The sequence below is a fragment of the Rhinoraja longicauda genome, chromosome 12, assembly GCF_053455715.1.
Source record: "Rhinoraja longicauda isolate Sanriku21f chromosome 12, sRhiLon1.1, whole genome shotgun sequence".
NCBI lineage: Eukaryota > Metazoa > Chordata > Chondrichthyes > Rajiformes > Arhynchobatidae > Rhinoraja > Rhinoraja longicauda.
Window position 1 is genome coordinate 31,884,010 of NC_135964.1, and position 15,305 is coordinate 31,899,314.

The 15,305-nt window shown below is 38.3% G+C and overlaps 1 protein-coding gene across 1 annotated transcript in view; it reads left to right on the forward strand.

Annotated features, from left to right (window-relative positions):
- rb1 (retinoblastoma 1) overlaps positions 1–15,305 on the forward strand; it is a 165,656-nt gene that overhangs the window by 21,080 nt on the left and 129,271 nt on the right. The window contains exons 3-9 of the mRNA XM_078409411.1: positions 3,907–4,010; positions 6,549–6,683; positions 7,682–7,720; positions 8,213–8,277; positions 10,867–10,977; positions 12,900–13,048; positions 14,111–14,188. Of these exons, the coding sequence (XP_078265537.1) occupies positions 3,907–4,010; positions 6,549–6,683; positions 7,682–7,720; positions 8,213–8,277; positions 10,867–10,977; positions 12,900–13,048; positions 14,111–14,188 (681 nt within the window). The remainder of the gene's footprint in view (positions 1–3,906; positions 4,011–6,548; positions 6,684–7,681; positions 7,721–8,212; positions 8,278–10,866; positions 10,978–12,899; positions 13,049–14,110; positions 14,189–15,305) is intronic.

The window sequence follows — 15,305 nt, forward strand, 5'->3', positions numbered from 1 at the left end:
TAATAATCTACCTTCCTGTTCATGCCACCAAAGTGGATAACCTCACATTTATCCACATTATACTGCATCTGCCATGCATTTGCCCCCTCACCTAACCTATCCAAGTCACGTTGCAGCCGCCTAGCATCCTCCTCACAGCTAACACTGCCCCCCAGCTTCGTGTCATCCGCAAACTTGGAGATGTTGCATTCAATTCCCTCATCCAAATCATTAATATATATTGTAAATAGCTGGGGTCCCAGCACTGAGCCTTGCGGTACCCCACTAGTCACTGCCTGCCATTCTGAAAAGGACCCGTTTATTCCTACTCTTTGCAAGACAGTAGTAGAGGGGTCAGACAGGCTTTCATGGTTGCGAGTATAGGTTCTTGTAGTTGTTGGTTTGGACAACCTCTTTGTCCAAGTGTCACAGTATCGCAACATACTGGGGAAATGTTTGATAGCATCTGAACCATTGTGGTGGCATTGATTTTAAGGTTTCTGTAGTTGCCAACTTGTCAAGTTGAACTGCACACCAATGAGTTTCAGTAAACAACACCTGAGTATCATACTTGGCAATCGAATAAGCATGTGTGAGAGCATAGAAACATAGAAAATAGGTGCATGAGGAGGCCATTTAGCCCTTCGAGCCAGCACCGCCATTCATTGTGACCATGGCTGATCATCCACAATCAGTAACCTATGCCTGCTTTCTCCCCGTATCCTTTGATTCCACTAGCCCCTGGAACTCTATCTAACACTCTTTTAAATTCATCCAGTGAATTGGCCGCCACTGCCTTCTGTGGCAGAGAATTCCACAAATTCACAACTCTCTGGGTGAAAAAGTTTCTTCTCACCTCAGTTTTAAATGGCCTCCTCTTTATTCTTAGATTGTGGCCCCTGGTTCTGGACTCCGCCAACATTGGGAACATTTTTCCTTCATCTAGCTTGTCCAGTCCTTTTATAACTTTATACGTCTCTATAAGATCCCCTCTCATCCTTCTAAACTCCAGTGAATACAAGCCCAGTCTTTCCAATCTTTCCTCATATGACAGTCCCTCCATCCCAGGGATTAACATTGTGAACCTACGCTGCACTGCCTCAATAGCAAGGACGTCCTTCCTCAAATTAGGAGACCAAAACTGCACACAATACCCCAGATGTGGTCTCACCAGGGCCCTAGACAACTGCAGAAGGACCTTTTTGCTCCTGTACTCAAATCCTCTCGTTATGAAGACCAACATGCCATTAGCTTTCTTCACTGCCTGCTGTACCTGCACGCAAACTTTCAGTGACTGCTGTACAAGGACACCAAGGTCTCGTTGCACTTCCCCTTACCTAATCTGACACCATTGAGATAATAATCTGCCTCCTTGTTTTTGTCGCCAAAGTGGATAACCTCATATTTTTCTACATTATATTGCATCTGCCATGCATTTTCCCCACTCACTCAACCTGTCCAAGTCATCCTGCAACCTCCTAACATCCTCTTTGCAGTTCACACCGCCAACCATCTTTGTGTCATTTGCAAACTTGCTAGTGTTTCTTCTAATTCCATCATCCAAATCATTAATATATATTGTAAATAGTTGCGGCCCCAGCACCGAGTCTTGCGGCACTCCACTCGCCACTGCCTGCCATTTGGAAAAGGACCCATTTATTCCTACTCTTTGCTTCCTGTCTGCCAACCAATTCTCTATGTCAATACCCTACCCCCAATACCATGTGCTCTAATTTTGCTAACCAACCTCCCGTGTGGGACCTTATCAAAGGCTTTCTGAAAGTCTAGATACACCACATCCACTGGCTCTCCTTCATCCATTTTAGGAAGGCTTTTTTCCAATGGTTTTCCTGTGGTTTCCTGGGGATAGATATGGGAGAGGGATAGATATGGGAGAGGGAAATTATCTGATGATGAATACTCTTACAGTTCTCCTTCTTAAACTTGCTTTCCTTTCTCTGTTGTTGTCATAACTTTAATTATTTTTGTAGGTTCTGTTTATACAATGATTAATGCTGTCCTATTGTCCTAAAGCTAATTTTACTTTGCCATTTTTACTTCCTGGATCTATACTATTTGAATGCTTTAATTAATTTTTCCCACGACCTCATTTGTAGACTATTTAACATCCTTAGTCTTCTCTACCTCTTGCTGTCTTCAGCCTTTAAAATTCAAATTTATCATGCTATGATTTTATTTGTTAATATTAATGTGCTTAAGTATATATTTAACAACAATGGTGCCCTGACCATAGTTCTTTGAAGCTCGCTTTGTTTTCTCTGCAATGATAAAGGTTAATAACGCGATTTTCTTTTGAAGTGCTTAAGACTTAAGTCATATAAGTCATCAGCAATTTGAAACTAGAAATGAAATGATGTTAATACTCGGGTCAATTTGACCTCTGGAGAGAGAAAAATTAATTCAGCGATACTTAATCAGACGTAGAAGAGTGAGAAAATTGGGGTCTTTTAAGTTACAGTGAAAGGATGGAGTGGTGACACAATTACTTTTGCTGCTGTCAAAGAGTGGAGAATGTACACTTGTTTATCATAACTGTGAACAGAATACAATACTAAAGTGAGCGAGTGCTGATGGGGAAGAGAACAGAGCGTGCCGAAATTAGGGGCGCAGAATACAGCATATGAAATCTAAAGTAAAAGAGAATGCTTCTGATACTCAGATCCGATATCATTGTGAAGAGAGAAAAACTAAACTAATTTTACAGGTGGATTAACTTGCATTGGTACTGGCCAAGGAACAGAAAAGACTGATTATTTGAAATAGTTGAATTCAATATTGAGTTCCAAGGCTTGCACTATGCCTAGATGGAAGATGACGGTGCTGTTTCTTGAGTTTATGTTGGACTTTGTTGGTACAATCTAGGAGCCAAAAGATGTAGAGGTAGTGGGATGCAGAATTTGAGTGACAGGAAATTGGGATCGGGGTCATCCAGTGCATTTATGGTTTCTCAATGTAGAAAATATTGTAAATGGTATACATTGAATTGAAGTAGTGCAAATACTGCAATCTTATTCTGCTTAGGCAGCTGACAACCCAGTGTTATGAAATTGAATTCGCCAATTTTTAGAACTACTCAACCCTCTTCATTCTTCCCCCATATAACACTCCTCACTTCATCTTGGTCTTTTTGCACTTTCCAGACAGATCAGTAATGATTACCTAGAATTAAGTCTAGTCTCAAACATATCACTAAAAGTAATTATGTCATCCAACCTTGGCCGACCACCTATCCCAGCCCTTGTTCTCTTCTCTGACTCTCCTCCTTGCAGCCTAAAATCAGCTTGTTTTCTACTTTTTCTAGTTCTAATAAAAGGTCATCAACCTGAAACGTTATCTTTCAGCAAGGAGTGTCATGTTGATGCAGCAGTTAGTGCTGCTGCCTCACAGGCTCCCAGGGTTCGAGTTTTGATCCGGATTATGGTTTATGTTTGAGGAGTTTTTACATTATGTCCATGAGTGAGTAAACTTCTACCCACATCCCAAAGACATGGGTAGCCACTGTAAATTACCCATTGGTGTTGGTTAATGGCAAAAAGAATCTAAGGAGAAATGATGGACATTTGTGAAAAAGAATAAGTTGCAGGAGTTTAGGGACATAAGGAGAAAGATTAATAGGATTCCTCCCCTTGGAGCCAGCATATATCCAATCAGCCGCATGGCCTGCTTTTGTGTCGTTATAAGCATAAAACATTTTGCCTGACATGTAGAATATGCTATCATTCACTATCTTTACTTCAGGTTTCCAGCACTTGTGGTTTCTTGCTTTTCACAAACAATTGGAAGCCTATTTGGTACTTTTTGTTTGCTTTAGCTACAATTTATATATTTATTAAAGTACCCTGTTCAAATATATTTTGTTTATTCAATTAACCTTTTAGTGAAGTTAACATTAATCCTCTCTTCCAGGAAAATAGGAGGAAATATTGGGGGATTTGCATTTTTATCGCAGCAGTAGATTTGAATGCTGTTTCCTTCACTCTGACGGAGTTACAGAAAACCTTGGACCTGAAGTAGGTTCATTTATTCTCGTGTTATTATTTGCCATTGAAAACGTTTTATCGATCCATAAAATAATTTTAGTTTATGGTTCAGTGTTTCCAATTAGGTTAAACAATTCATTACATCAATTATTTTTAGTTTGCTGATTTGATTAATCTGATTTAATGTTGGCATCCTTTATTTTGTATTCATTTAATCTTGAATATGTAAAGAAATATACTGAATCGCTGCATTTCGGTGTGTTTATACCACATTAAAGGAAATATAGCTAAGGAGTAATAACAAAAGCTGTAACTTAATCAAATGAGGTTGATGAACCTTAATGTATTAATCCCAACACAAAACTTTATAAAAAGACATGAATGTCTAATGAGATCGAAAATGTCACAAAGATGGAAAGAAGATGGTGAGCTAATGTAAAAATATAAATGTGATAGAATAGAAGACGAATTGTGGTATCTACTATTGGAAAAATGTTAGTAATTTATATGGAGGGTATAAAACAGTGTTAGGAAAATCATATTCTAATCAAGCAGAGTCAGCGTGGCTTCATGAAGGAGAAATCATATCCAACAAATTAATTAAGTTTCAGGAAATATCAACAAACTGAATAGATGGGAACCAGTGGATATAATGTATTAAAATTTGAAATTTCAAAAGGACAAGATGCCACACAAAAGGAATTAGTGTTCCTATGGTGTTAAAATTACCATTTAAGCATGGATAGAGACAGGTAGACGCAAGGAAATGCAGATGCTGGTTTACCAAAAGAGAGACACAGTGCTGGAGTAATTCAGCAAGTCAGATAGCATCTCTGCAGAACATGGATAAGGGATGTTTTGGTTCGAGACCCTTCTTCAGCATAGATAGAGGATTGGTTAACTGTCAGGACCCACGGAGAAGGTGGTGCATATTTGAAATGAACTGCCAGAGGAAGTAGTAGAGGTGTGTGCAATTATGACTTTTAAAAGACACTTAGACAGGTACATGGATAAGGAAGGTTTTGAGGGATATAGGCCAGGTGCAGACAAGTAGGATTACCTCGGTTAGGCAACATTGGTGAGTTAGGTCGAAGGGCCTTTTTCTGTACGGTATTGTTCTATGACTAAGTAAGCAGATCATTTTCAGCTTGGCAACCTGCAGCCAGTGGGTTGCAACAGGGATTAAACTACAGACCTGTGTTGAGACCTCAGATGTATACAATGCATGTTGATTATTTAGAAGAAGGAAACAAATGTATTGTGACTAAAACTGCAGATGATACAAAAGTAAACAGGAAGGGAAACTGCAAACATTTTGGTGAGATGTTGTTAAGTGAGTGGGCGAAATGTGAAGAAATGGAATATAAAATAGGAAAAGGTGAGGTAATTCACTTTGGAAGGAAGAATGATAAAACATTATTATTTGAATGGAGAAAACAACTGCAGAATTCTGCAGTACACATGGCATGAAACACAAAACTAGCATACCAATGCAACAGATAATTTAAGAGTCGGATATAAAAGTCAGACATTGTAACACAACTGTGCAAGGTGTCAGAGAGACCACATCAAGAACACCGTGTAGAGGTTTGTTAACCTTGTTTAACAAAAGATATTGACATTGAATCCATTTCATAGAAGGATCACTGGGATGATCCTGGGTATGGATGGGTTATCCTGTAAGGAAAGATGATAAGGATAGGCTTGATCTGTACTCATGAGAATCAGTCTTATTGGAATATTGTGGGAAATCGAGGACCTGAGTGCATAGTTTCTGAATAAGGGGATACCCATCACCGAGGCGGACTGATCCAAGGAAGAATTTTTACTTTGGTTTCTTTGCCCCCAAAAAACTTGTAGTTGAATTCTGGAATATGTTCAAAGTCTAAATAAGTAGGTTTCTAATCAGGAAGAGCATCAAGTATTGTGGAGATGGCAAAATTCAATGAGCCATAATTTTATTGAATCATGGAGCAAGTTCGAGGAGCCAAATGACTGCATGCTGTCCCTCTTTCTTATGGTCTGAAAATCTTTTCAAAATGTTTGATAGTAAATCTAAGTACTAGGCAGTGCACCAATATTTCCCAACACTGACAGCTGAAACCTGTTTGTCCAGAATTTGGATATTGAAATTTAGCCTTGGAACATCATCTTCATGATTGTTAATTTATGTACTATAAGTGAAGAGCATTTACAGATGTGCAATATGAAAAATTGAGCTCAAATGTCTTGATGAGCATGCCTTTATTTGATCTTTTCAAATCTGGATGAACGAATTGAGGCCCAAGCAATATTTCAATAAATATTTTATAATAATAATTTGAATCTTTAAAATGTAAAACTGCATTGGGTTAATCAAATTCTATAAAAGAATGAAGTAATTTTGGTTGCATGCCCTGTTGAGTAATGTTGAGTAATCTACCATTGTGTGAGAATTGTAAACGTATATCATATATAAACATTAACTAATTTGAATCACTGGAACGTACAAAACACAACTATGAAGTAAATTATTTCAAATGGAAGTCCAGAAGTGATAAATGCTAAATCTTTTTTATTTATTCTAAGTGTAACAGAGTTTTTGCAGCTAGTGAAAAAAATGGACGTGAACTTGGTCACTGTTAGCACTGAAGTAAATTTATTGGTGCTGAGACTGGAAAAGAAGTTCCATGTCTTCACTGCTCTCTTTGAAAAATTTAAGAGGTAAGTTTTTAAACAATATTTGTTGTTTTAGCCTCCAAGCTTATTGGTTTCTTTTTAACAAAATGCAATTTTAATGTTCTGATTGGATTGATTTAAAGTTACAGTGTGGAAACAGGTCCCTTAGCCCACCAAGTCCACACTGACCATTGATCATCTGTTCAGACTAGTTCTATCTTATCCTATTTTTGCATCCATTCCGTACACATTTGGTGCAATTTACAGAGACCAATTAACCTACAAATCCTCACGTCTGGGATGTGGGAAGATATCGGAGCACTTTGAGGAAACCCACGTGGTCTGAGGCAAAACATGCAAACTCCACATAAACAGCATCCAAGATCAGGATTGAACTTGGGGCTCTGGCGCTATGAGGCAGCAGCTCTACCAGTTGTGCCACTGTGCTGCCCTTACATGAAAGTATTTTAAAAGTAAATTTAATTGCACATTAACTTTAGATGCAGTTGCACATTATAGTTAGAAATACTTCTGTAAATAAATAGATGAATAATTGTGGAGCTATACCGGTTGATCAAAAGACTGGATGCTGGAAATCTGAAGTAAAAAGAAAATGCTGGAATTACTTAGGTGAAATTTAAAGTGCAACTTGTTTTCTCAGTTAATATCATAAATGTAAAAAAAATTGAAAAAAATATTTTTCACTGCCATTGCAACTTTTATGCTTATTTTGAAGCAGTTAGAAATAAACAGCGCAATTATTCAATGGAATGTCACTCTAAAGATTGTTTAAGCCTCTTCTGCAGCAGTATGACCGCAAAAGGGAATTAAAGTATTACTTTATTTTTGCTTGTATAATTTATCATATTTGCAATGGATCGTGTGCAGCTGTCACATGTAAACCACATGTCACATGTAAATCACAATTTGTCATTGATAACATTCATAATGTTATTGATTTTTACAAAGATCTTGTAAGTAGTGGTTTTGAAAAGTGACTGAAGCTGTTTAATGTTTTAAGAATTTCATTTCTAAATTCACAGGATAGGTGAAAAGATATTTGAAGAGACACCATGTAACCAGTAAGTGTTCACTGAATATAGATCTGTTAAATGAATGATACTTTATTGAATTAATAATACATGTTTGTTTTGCATACACAAGTACATATGCAAAGAGTCACCACTTGCAGGGCAGTTACAAAGTATTCCATTTACTCCCTAATGGTCCTCCTTTTTTCTCGGCACGCCCCCCCAACGCCGGGTCCCCTTTGTTCTCTTGGCACCCCCCCACGCCGGGCTCCCTTTGTTCTCTCGGCGTGCCTTCCCCCATGCCATGTCCTCGACCCACCACGGGCCCGTCTGACCTCCGGCTCTCATGTGGGCTCGACCGACCTCCGGCACCCTTCTCCACCAGCAGCACCCTCCTCCACCGCCGGTACCCTCCACGACTGCCGGCACCCTCCTCGACCACCGCTGGGTCCTCTCTTGACAGCGCTCCTTTAATAAAAGTTGGCTAGTAATGTTTTTCTTGAAAACTTTGAGCAATGCAATTATGTTTCATTTATCAACCAGGGCACCATCGGATGCTAATAAACCAGTGGTGAAAGTATGTTGGATCACATTTCTTCTAGCAACAGGTCAGTTAAAATAAATGGGCATATTAAGAACTGACCATGTATTTTAATTCTGAATTATCCAAATCATTTGTGAGTAGTCCTTACAAGGTTCATTGTAGGGTTCTATTTGACACTCTCTTGGATTTGAGTGTTGGGATTATTTTTATTTTTTTAGGGTTGGTAATTCATAAGAATAAAAGCCCCTCAGTTTCATTCATCATCAGCTCTATTATTAAACAGTAATCTATTGCACCAATATTGTAAGTGCACATAAAGCCAGTTTCCTGAGCAAGGTGTATGCATAATAATTTATTTATTTATAATTATCTGTCGAATCATAATGATTTACTTACAATACACCAGATTCAAATTCAATGATTTATGAAATAGTTGCATCAAGCATTGGAAATTAGCACTTTGGGCAGAACAAAGCAGCAGATCAAATTAAGACCAGAATTCAAGACCTAATTGTGGTGTGGGTGCAAATGTACTTTTAACTGTTTTTGAACTCAACTGTCACTATTGGAAGATTGTTGGATCACATTTCTTCCAGCAACAGGTCAGTTAAAATAAATGGGCATATTAAGAACTGACCATGTATTTTAATTCTGAATAATCCAAATCATTTGTGAGTATTGAAACATATAAGATAATTAGGGGATTGGACACATTAGAGGCAGGAAACATGTTCCCAATGTTGGGGGAGTCCAGAACAAGGGGCCACAGTTTAAGAATAAGGGGTAGGCCATTTAGAACGGAGATGAGGAAGAACTTTTTCAGTCAGAGAGTGGTGAAGGTGTGGAATTCTCTGCCTCAGAAGGCAGTGGGGGCCAGTTCGTTGGATGCTTTCAAGAGAGAGCTGGATAGACCTCTTAAGGATAGCGGAGTGAGGGGGTATGGGGAGAAGGCAGGAACGGGGTACTGATTGAGAATGATCAGCCATGATCGCATTGAATGGTGGTGCTGGCTCGAAGGGCTGAATGGCCTACTCCTGCACCTATTGTCTATAGTCTTTACAATGTTCATTGTAGGGCTCTATTTGACACTCTCATGGATTTGAGTGTTGGAATTATTTTATTTTTTCTAGTGTTGGTAATTCATAAGAATAAAAGCCCCTCAGTTTCATTCATCATCAGCTCTATTATTAAACAGTGATCTATTGCACCAATCTTGTAAATTTGGGCAGAACAAAGCAGCAGATCAAATTAAAACCAGAATTCAAGACATAATTGTAGTGTGGGTGCAAATGCACTTTTAACTGTTTTTGAACTCAACTGTCACTATTGGAAGATTAAGTAAAATAGTAATTATACTTAGCAATGCATTTTGAAATGGTCTTTCCTTGCTGCTTAAGTTACATCCTTGTTAGATAGCGTAGAAGATAATCTTATTATTTTAATTCTTACTAATTATCAAAAGTGAATCCCAGTGGAAGTATTTTTATTCATGTATTGATTAGAACTGAAGCTGTTGATTAATTTTGGACCAAAGTGAAAGTGAACATGCAAGCAAAATCTTGTATAATGTGTGGTACTTCCTCATATTGAACTGGACTGTTGCTGATTTTTGCAGAAGACTTTAGCTCAGCCATTTGATTCCAAAGCTTCAATGACAATAATTCAACTAATTTATATGAATTAACATGTATTGTTTATTCTTCAAATAAGATTCCAAGGAAACCACTTAAAAGTAGCTTTCCAAGCACATAGATGGATTTTTAAATGTTTTCCAAAATAATAAATTATTTAAAATACTGAGTTAAACTAAAGGTGTTTTAATTATCAAGGCAGGTTTGGACAGATGATTTGAACAGATGATTCAAAAATGTTCATTTACATGAGACCCGTCCCTTCGGTGTCGAGAATTTTAATATAAAATGTTATTTCCTTCCACCAGGGGGTAACCATCCTTTTGCTTCAGTTTATTTGGCGTAGATCTTCATATCATATCATATCATATATATACAGCCGGAAACAGGCCTTTTCGGCCCTCCAAGTCCGTGCCGCCCAGCGATCCCCGTACATTAACACTATCCTACACCCACTAGGGACAATTTTTACATTTACCCAGCCAATTAACCTACATACCTGTACGTCTTTGGAGTGTGGGGGGAAACCGAAGATCTCGGATGTACCCACTTGGTTCACTATAAATGCCGGAAAACCTGAATTCAGTGCTAAGTTTGATTATGCTTGTATGGCCATGACATTCTTCCCAGAATCATGTTTAAAAAAAAAAAATGTTGGTTTGAAGATTGACTTCTGAGTGTGCCTTTGGGTTAGCATAAATACCAACATGTGTATGTGCTATCTTCTCGATTAAATAAAAAAGTTAAGTCCTTAGGCAATTATTCAAACATTTCAAGTAGTTCTGAGGTTTCTTTTTAACTTGAATATAGGAACTTGATGCCTGAATGTTCTTTTAAAACACATGCAAAATGTTTTGAATTTGTACAGGAAACAAAATGTTTTCCTGGAAATGTTCATTTTTTAATTGACCTGCAAACAAAGGTATATGGTTCTTTTAGCTCTCTGCATGTTCATTTATAGCTAAAATGGGACAAAGCATGGTTTAATATTTTGCCGGGTATTATTTGTATTCTGATTTCAGGAAAGCTACTGCAGATGGAAGATGACCTTGTGCTCTCTTTCCAATTGTTGCTTTGTGTCCTGGAGTACTTTATTAAGATCTTGCCTGCTGAATTGATTAAGGAGCCTTACAGTAAGTTTTCAAAGATAACAATGGTAGTCAAATTCAATTTTTTTTAAAATTTCCCTTTTTAGCTCAACAGCTTTAATTTTTCCTGAAATATCATAACGGCATATTGATTCTGTATTTTTTCAATGCAAATATAACTGAAATCAAATAATGATATTTGTATTGCTACTAACTGAGACATGTTCCACATTATATCCATGTTTATCATCAGTTAATTGATTTGAGCTGGTGAGTCTCCATATCTGAGGAAGGATGTGCTGGTGTTGGAGAGGGTCCAGAGCCGGTTTACGAAAATTATCCTGAGAATGATTGGGTTAACATATGATGAGCGTTTGACAGCAGTGGGCCTGTACTCGCTGAAGTTTAGAAGGATGAGGGGGGACCTCATTGAAACTTACTGAATAGTGAAAAGCCTGGATAGAGTGGATGTGGAAAGAATGTTTACATTAATGGGAGAGTCTAGGACCAGAGGGCACAGCCTCGGAATAAAAGGATGTATCTTTAGATACATTTAGATAGTTGAGGAATTTCTTTAGTCAGAGGATGGCAAATCTATGGAATTCATTGCCTCAGACGGCTGTGGAGGCCACATCATTGGGTATTTTTAAGGCGGAGATTGACAGATTCTTGATTAGTGTGGGTGGCAAGGGTTATGGGGAGAAGGCAAAAAAATGAATTTGAGAGGGGAAGATAGATCAGGCATGATTGAATGGCGGAGTAGACTCGATGGGCCGAATAGCCTAATTCTGCTCCTACGACATAAATGTTCAAGTGATAGGGTTTTTACTTGCGAATGCCACCCCTCAGGACCACAGAAGGAAAAATTGGACAGAGTTGTCCTTGTTGATTATTGCCCATTAACCACTGCTGTGAATGTATGCATCATGAGGACATGATTTTATTGGACTTGCATCTCTGAGGTAAACAGGTGTTAGCACTCTTTGTCCAGGTGCACCCACAGAAATGTGGTTATGAAGAGTGCTTGTCGAATATTATTTCCCAGTCTCAAACCTTTTGAAGTTTGTTGGCGAAAAGTGGTACACAATAAGTGGTTAGAGGATTACTTTTTAGATGTGACAATTTGAAGAGAAATGCTGAAAGAGTAGCAGAAAGTTTCTAGTTTGGGAAAGAAAAATTACCCACTGTTGGGTGCCTTCATTGAATCATTATGTGATAATTACCTACCTGTTCTACTAAAGGTACAGCAGGCAGTGAAGAAAGCCAATGGAATGTTGGCCTTCATAACAAGAGGAGTTGAGTATAGGAGCAAAGAGGTCCTTCTGCAGTTGTATGTGCCCCAGTGAGACCGCACCTGGAGTACTGTGTGCAGTTTTGATCTTCAAATTTGAGGAAGGATATTCTTGCTATTGAGGGCATGCAGCGTAGGTTTACTAGGTTAATTCCCGGAATGGCGGGACTGTCATATGTTGAAAGACTGGAGTGACTAGGCTTGTATACACGGGAATTTAGACGGATGAGAGGGGATCTTATCGAAACGTATAAGATTATTAAGGGGTTGGACACGTTAGAGGCAGGAAACATGTTCCCAATGTTGGGGGAGTCCAGAACCAGGGGCCGCAGTTTAAGAATAAGGGGTAGGCCATTTAGAACGGAGATGAGGAAAAACTTTTTCAGTCAGAGTTATAAATCTGTGGAATTCTCTGTCTCAGAAGGCAGTGGAAGACAATTCTCTGAATGCATTCAAGAGAGAGCTAGATAGAGCTCTTAAGGATAGCAGAGTCAGGGGGTATGGGGAGAAGGCAGGAACGGGGTACTGATTGAGAATGATCAGCCATGATCATATTAAATGGTGGTGCTGGCTCGAAGGGCCGAATGGCCTATTCCTGCACCTATTGTCTATTGTCTATCCCAGAAATTATAACCTAAAATGGCATATGTGAAAGATCCATTTAATTATTTTACAGGAGCTGCTGCGAATAGTATAATTTCTAGTGGTTTTTCAAGAGCTTCTAGACGGAGTCACAACAGAACAACACAAGCAACCAATTTAACTGAGGTGGACTCCAAAGTCTTGGAAATCCTTTGTCAGGAAAATGAATGCAATACAGATGAAGTAAGTTAACATTTCATTTATCTTTGTGGGTGAGATGGGAATTCAGAAGATGAGCTGAGTGTTTTAAATTTACCCTATACCTGTACCTGTAAAATGATTTATAATTCATATGATGAATAAATCTATTGAAAAGCCCTATTTTAAATTGTCTAATTTAATGCAACTCCAAATATAACTATTTTTTAATGGAAATTCATAAGATGACATTTTTAACGCGTTTTAAAGAATGTTTAATATTGCACATAAAACATGATAGGTATGGGATTAGGAATGTTATATGGTCAGAGCCTTAAAGCACAAGAAATGAATGATTGATCCTGAGGAGATAACAGATTGGAAAGCAGGGCTTAAAGGATGTGTGAGTGACCGGTATGTTTTCATTTTGGGCTTTATGTGGAAGTGTCATTGGATATTACCTTTGAATGACTAAATACATAACATTATTGTGGGTGGTTATATGAACGAGCGGCAGAGTGGTGCAGTGGTAGAGTTGCTGTCTCACAGCGCGAGGGACCTGGGTTTGATCTTAACTACGGGTGCTGTCTGTACAGAGTTTGCATGTTGTCCCTGTGACTGCGTGGGTTTTCTTCGGGTGATCTAGTTTCCTCCCACATGCCAAAGACATGCAGGTTTGTAAGTTAATTGGCTTATGTAAATTGTTCCTAGTGTTTAGAACTAGTGCTTGGGTGATTGTTGATTGGAGAGGACTTGGTGAGCTGAAGAGCCTGTTTCCACACTGTATCTAAAACTAAAACCTTTTTTCTATTTAAAACGTGCTATAAGATATTTTTTAATTCAAATTACCTGACATCAAACTGTTCGTAATTACCTACAACTAATGCTCAGACACAGAATAGCATTAATCAACTTTGATATTTTGGCATTGGGTCATATCGGGTTAGGATTTACATTGAATATGATTACTTGAAAAGAGCAGCAGTAATGGAATTTCATCCTGTGGTGGGAAAGGGAAATACTTATCTTTCACAAAATCATTGAGTTAACTATTTATGTCAATTTCCTCAGATGTACTTTAATGAACATTGTGTTTCCCTTTTTTAGGTGAAAAACATTTATTTGAAAAGCTTTCTTCCTTTTCTGGACAAAATTAAAATATCTTCCTGTACTGAATTTCCCGAGGTAAGCAAAGTGTGATTTACTCCTAGTATAACGTTCTAACACTTGTACATACTGCACAGCTGAAGCAAATCCTCATAGTTAGCAATATATTCTAAATTTGTTATTATAATGGAGTGGATTTTCTGGGCAAAGGTGGCAGTTTCATCTATAATTGTTGGCATTTCCCACCATAACTGTAGCAAGTTTAGATTCCTATAAATGCATGAACGAGTGTTTAAGTCTGAAGTTTCTACATTTTTTTTCTTACTTGCTGACTGCAATTGAACATTGGGATTCTCATGGAATCCATCATAGGAATCCAAAGTTGTGGCAATTTTTCATTGCTGATTCTGGGCATTCTACCTGAATAACATGCACTGGGCTGGAAATAGCATAGATGTTTTGATTTTATTAACTGTTTTAATTAGTTTGATATTCTGATTTATTTTTAATAGTTTTAATAGTCAGATAATCATCTGACAGTCAGCTAAGCCACAGTTACATGCCACCACCACATTTCTTGACCCCTATTTGCTTCTAAATTGACTGAAATGTGGCACTGGATGATCAGAGATTTCTTCAAATAAATCATAAGGAAACTAACTCATCGTGTTTGATTACCGTTACCAACTTTATTCCATAGCACCCCTCCCAACCCGTCCGAATTTGGCAGAAAGTTTCCGCTTTCTTATTTCATTTCTGCAATTCCGATTTCGTCTCACATTTTTCCGCAAAACAGTCGATAATTGCAATTTGTCTATTCGGCCGCAAGAGGTCGCTAGGGATTCCGTGAGAAATCCCCCGCGCCCTGGAAGTCTCCCCGAAAATGTGGCACCTAGGCTGGGCAAGGCAGCCAATCTCGACCTCATCGGGACTTCCAGGGCCGATCGGTGGGTTGAATTTGCAACCTGCTTCCGGGGCACTGGAACTCCAGTTCAGCTGGAGCAGCACATCTATCCCCATAGCCGGCTTCCTTGGCCTGTTGGATTAACCACCAAAGCTTGGAACCAAGAGTGCCAGAAAATCAGTGGTGGAAATGTAATGGGTAAATATTAAATTTAAGTGCAAGATTATATAACTATATTAATTAAGTAAGACGGGGTTAAAATATAAAACACCGCAGAAAAGCCAATTACCA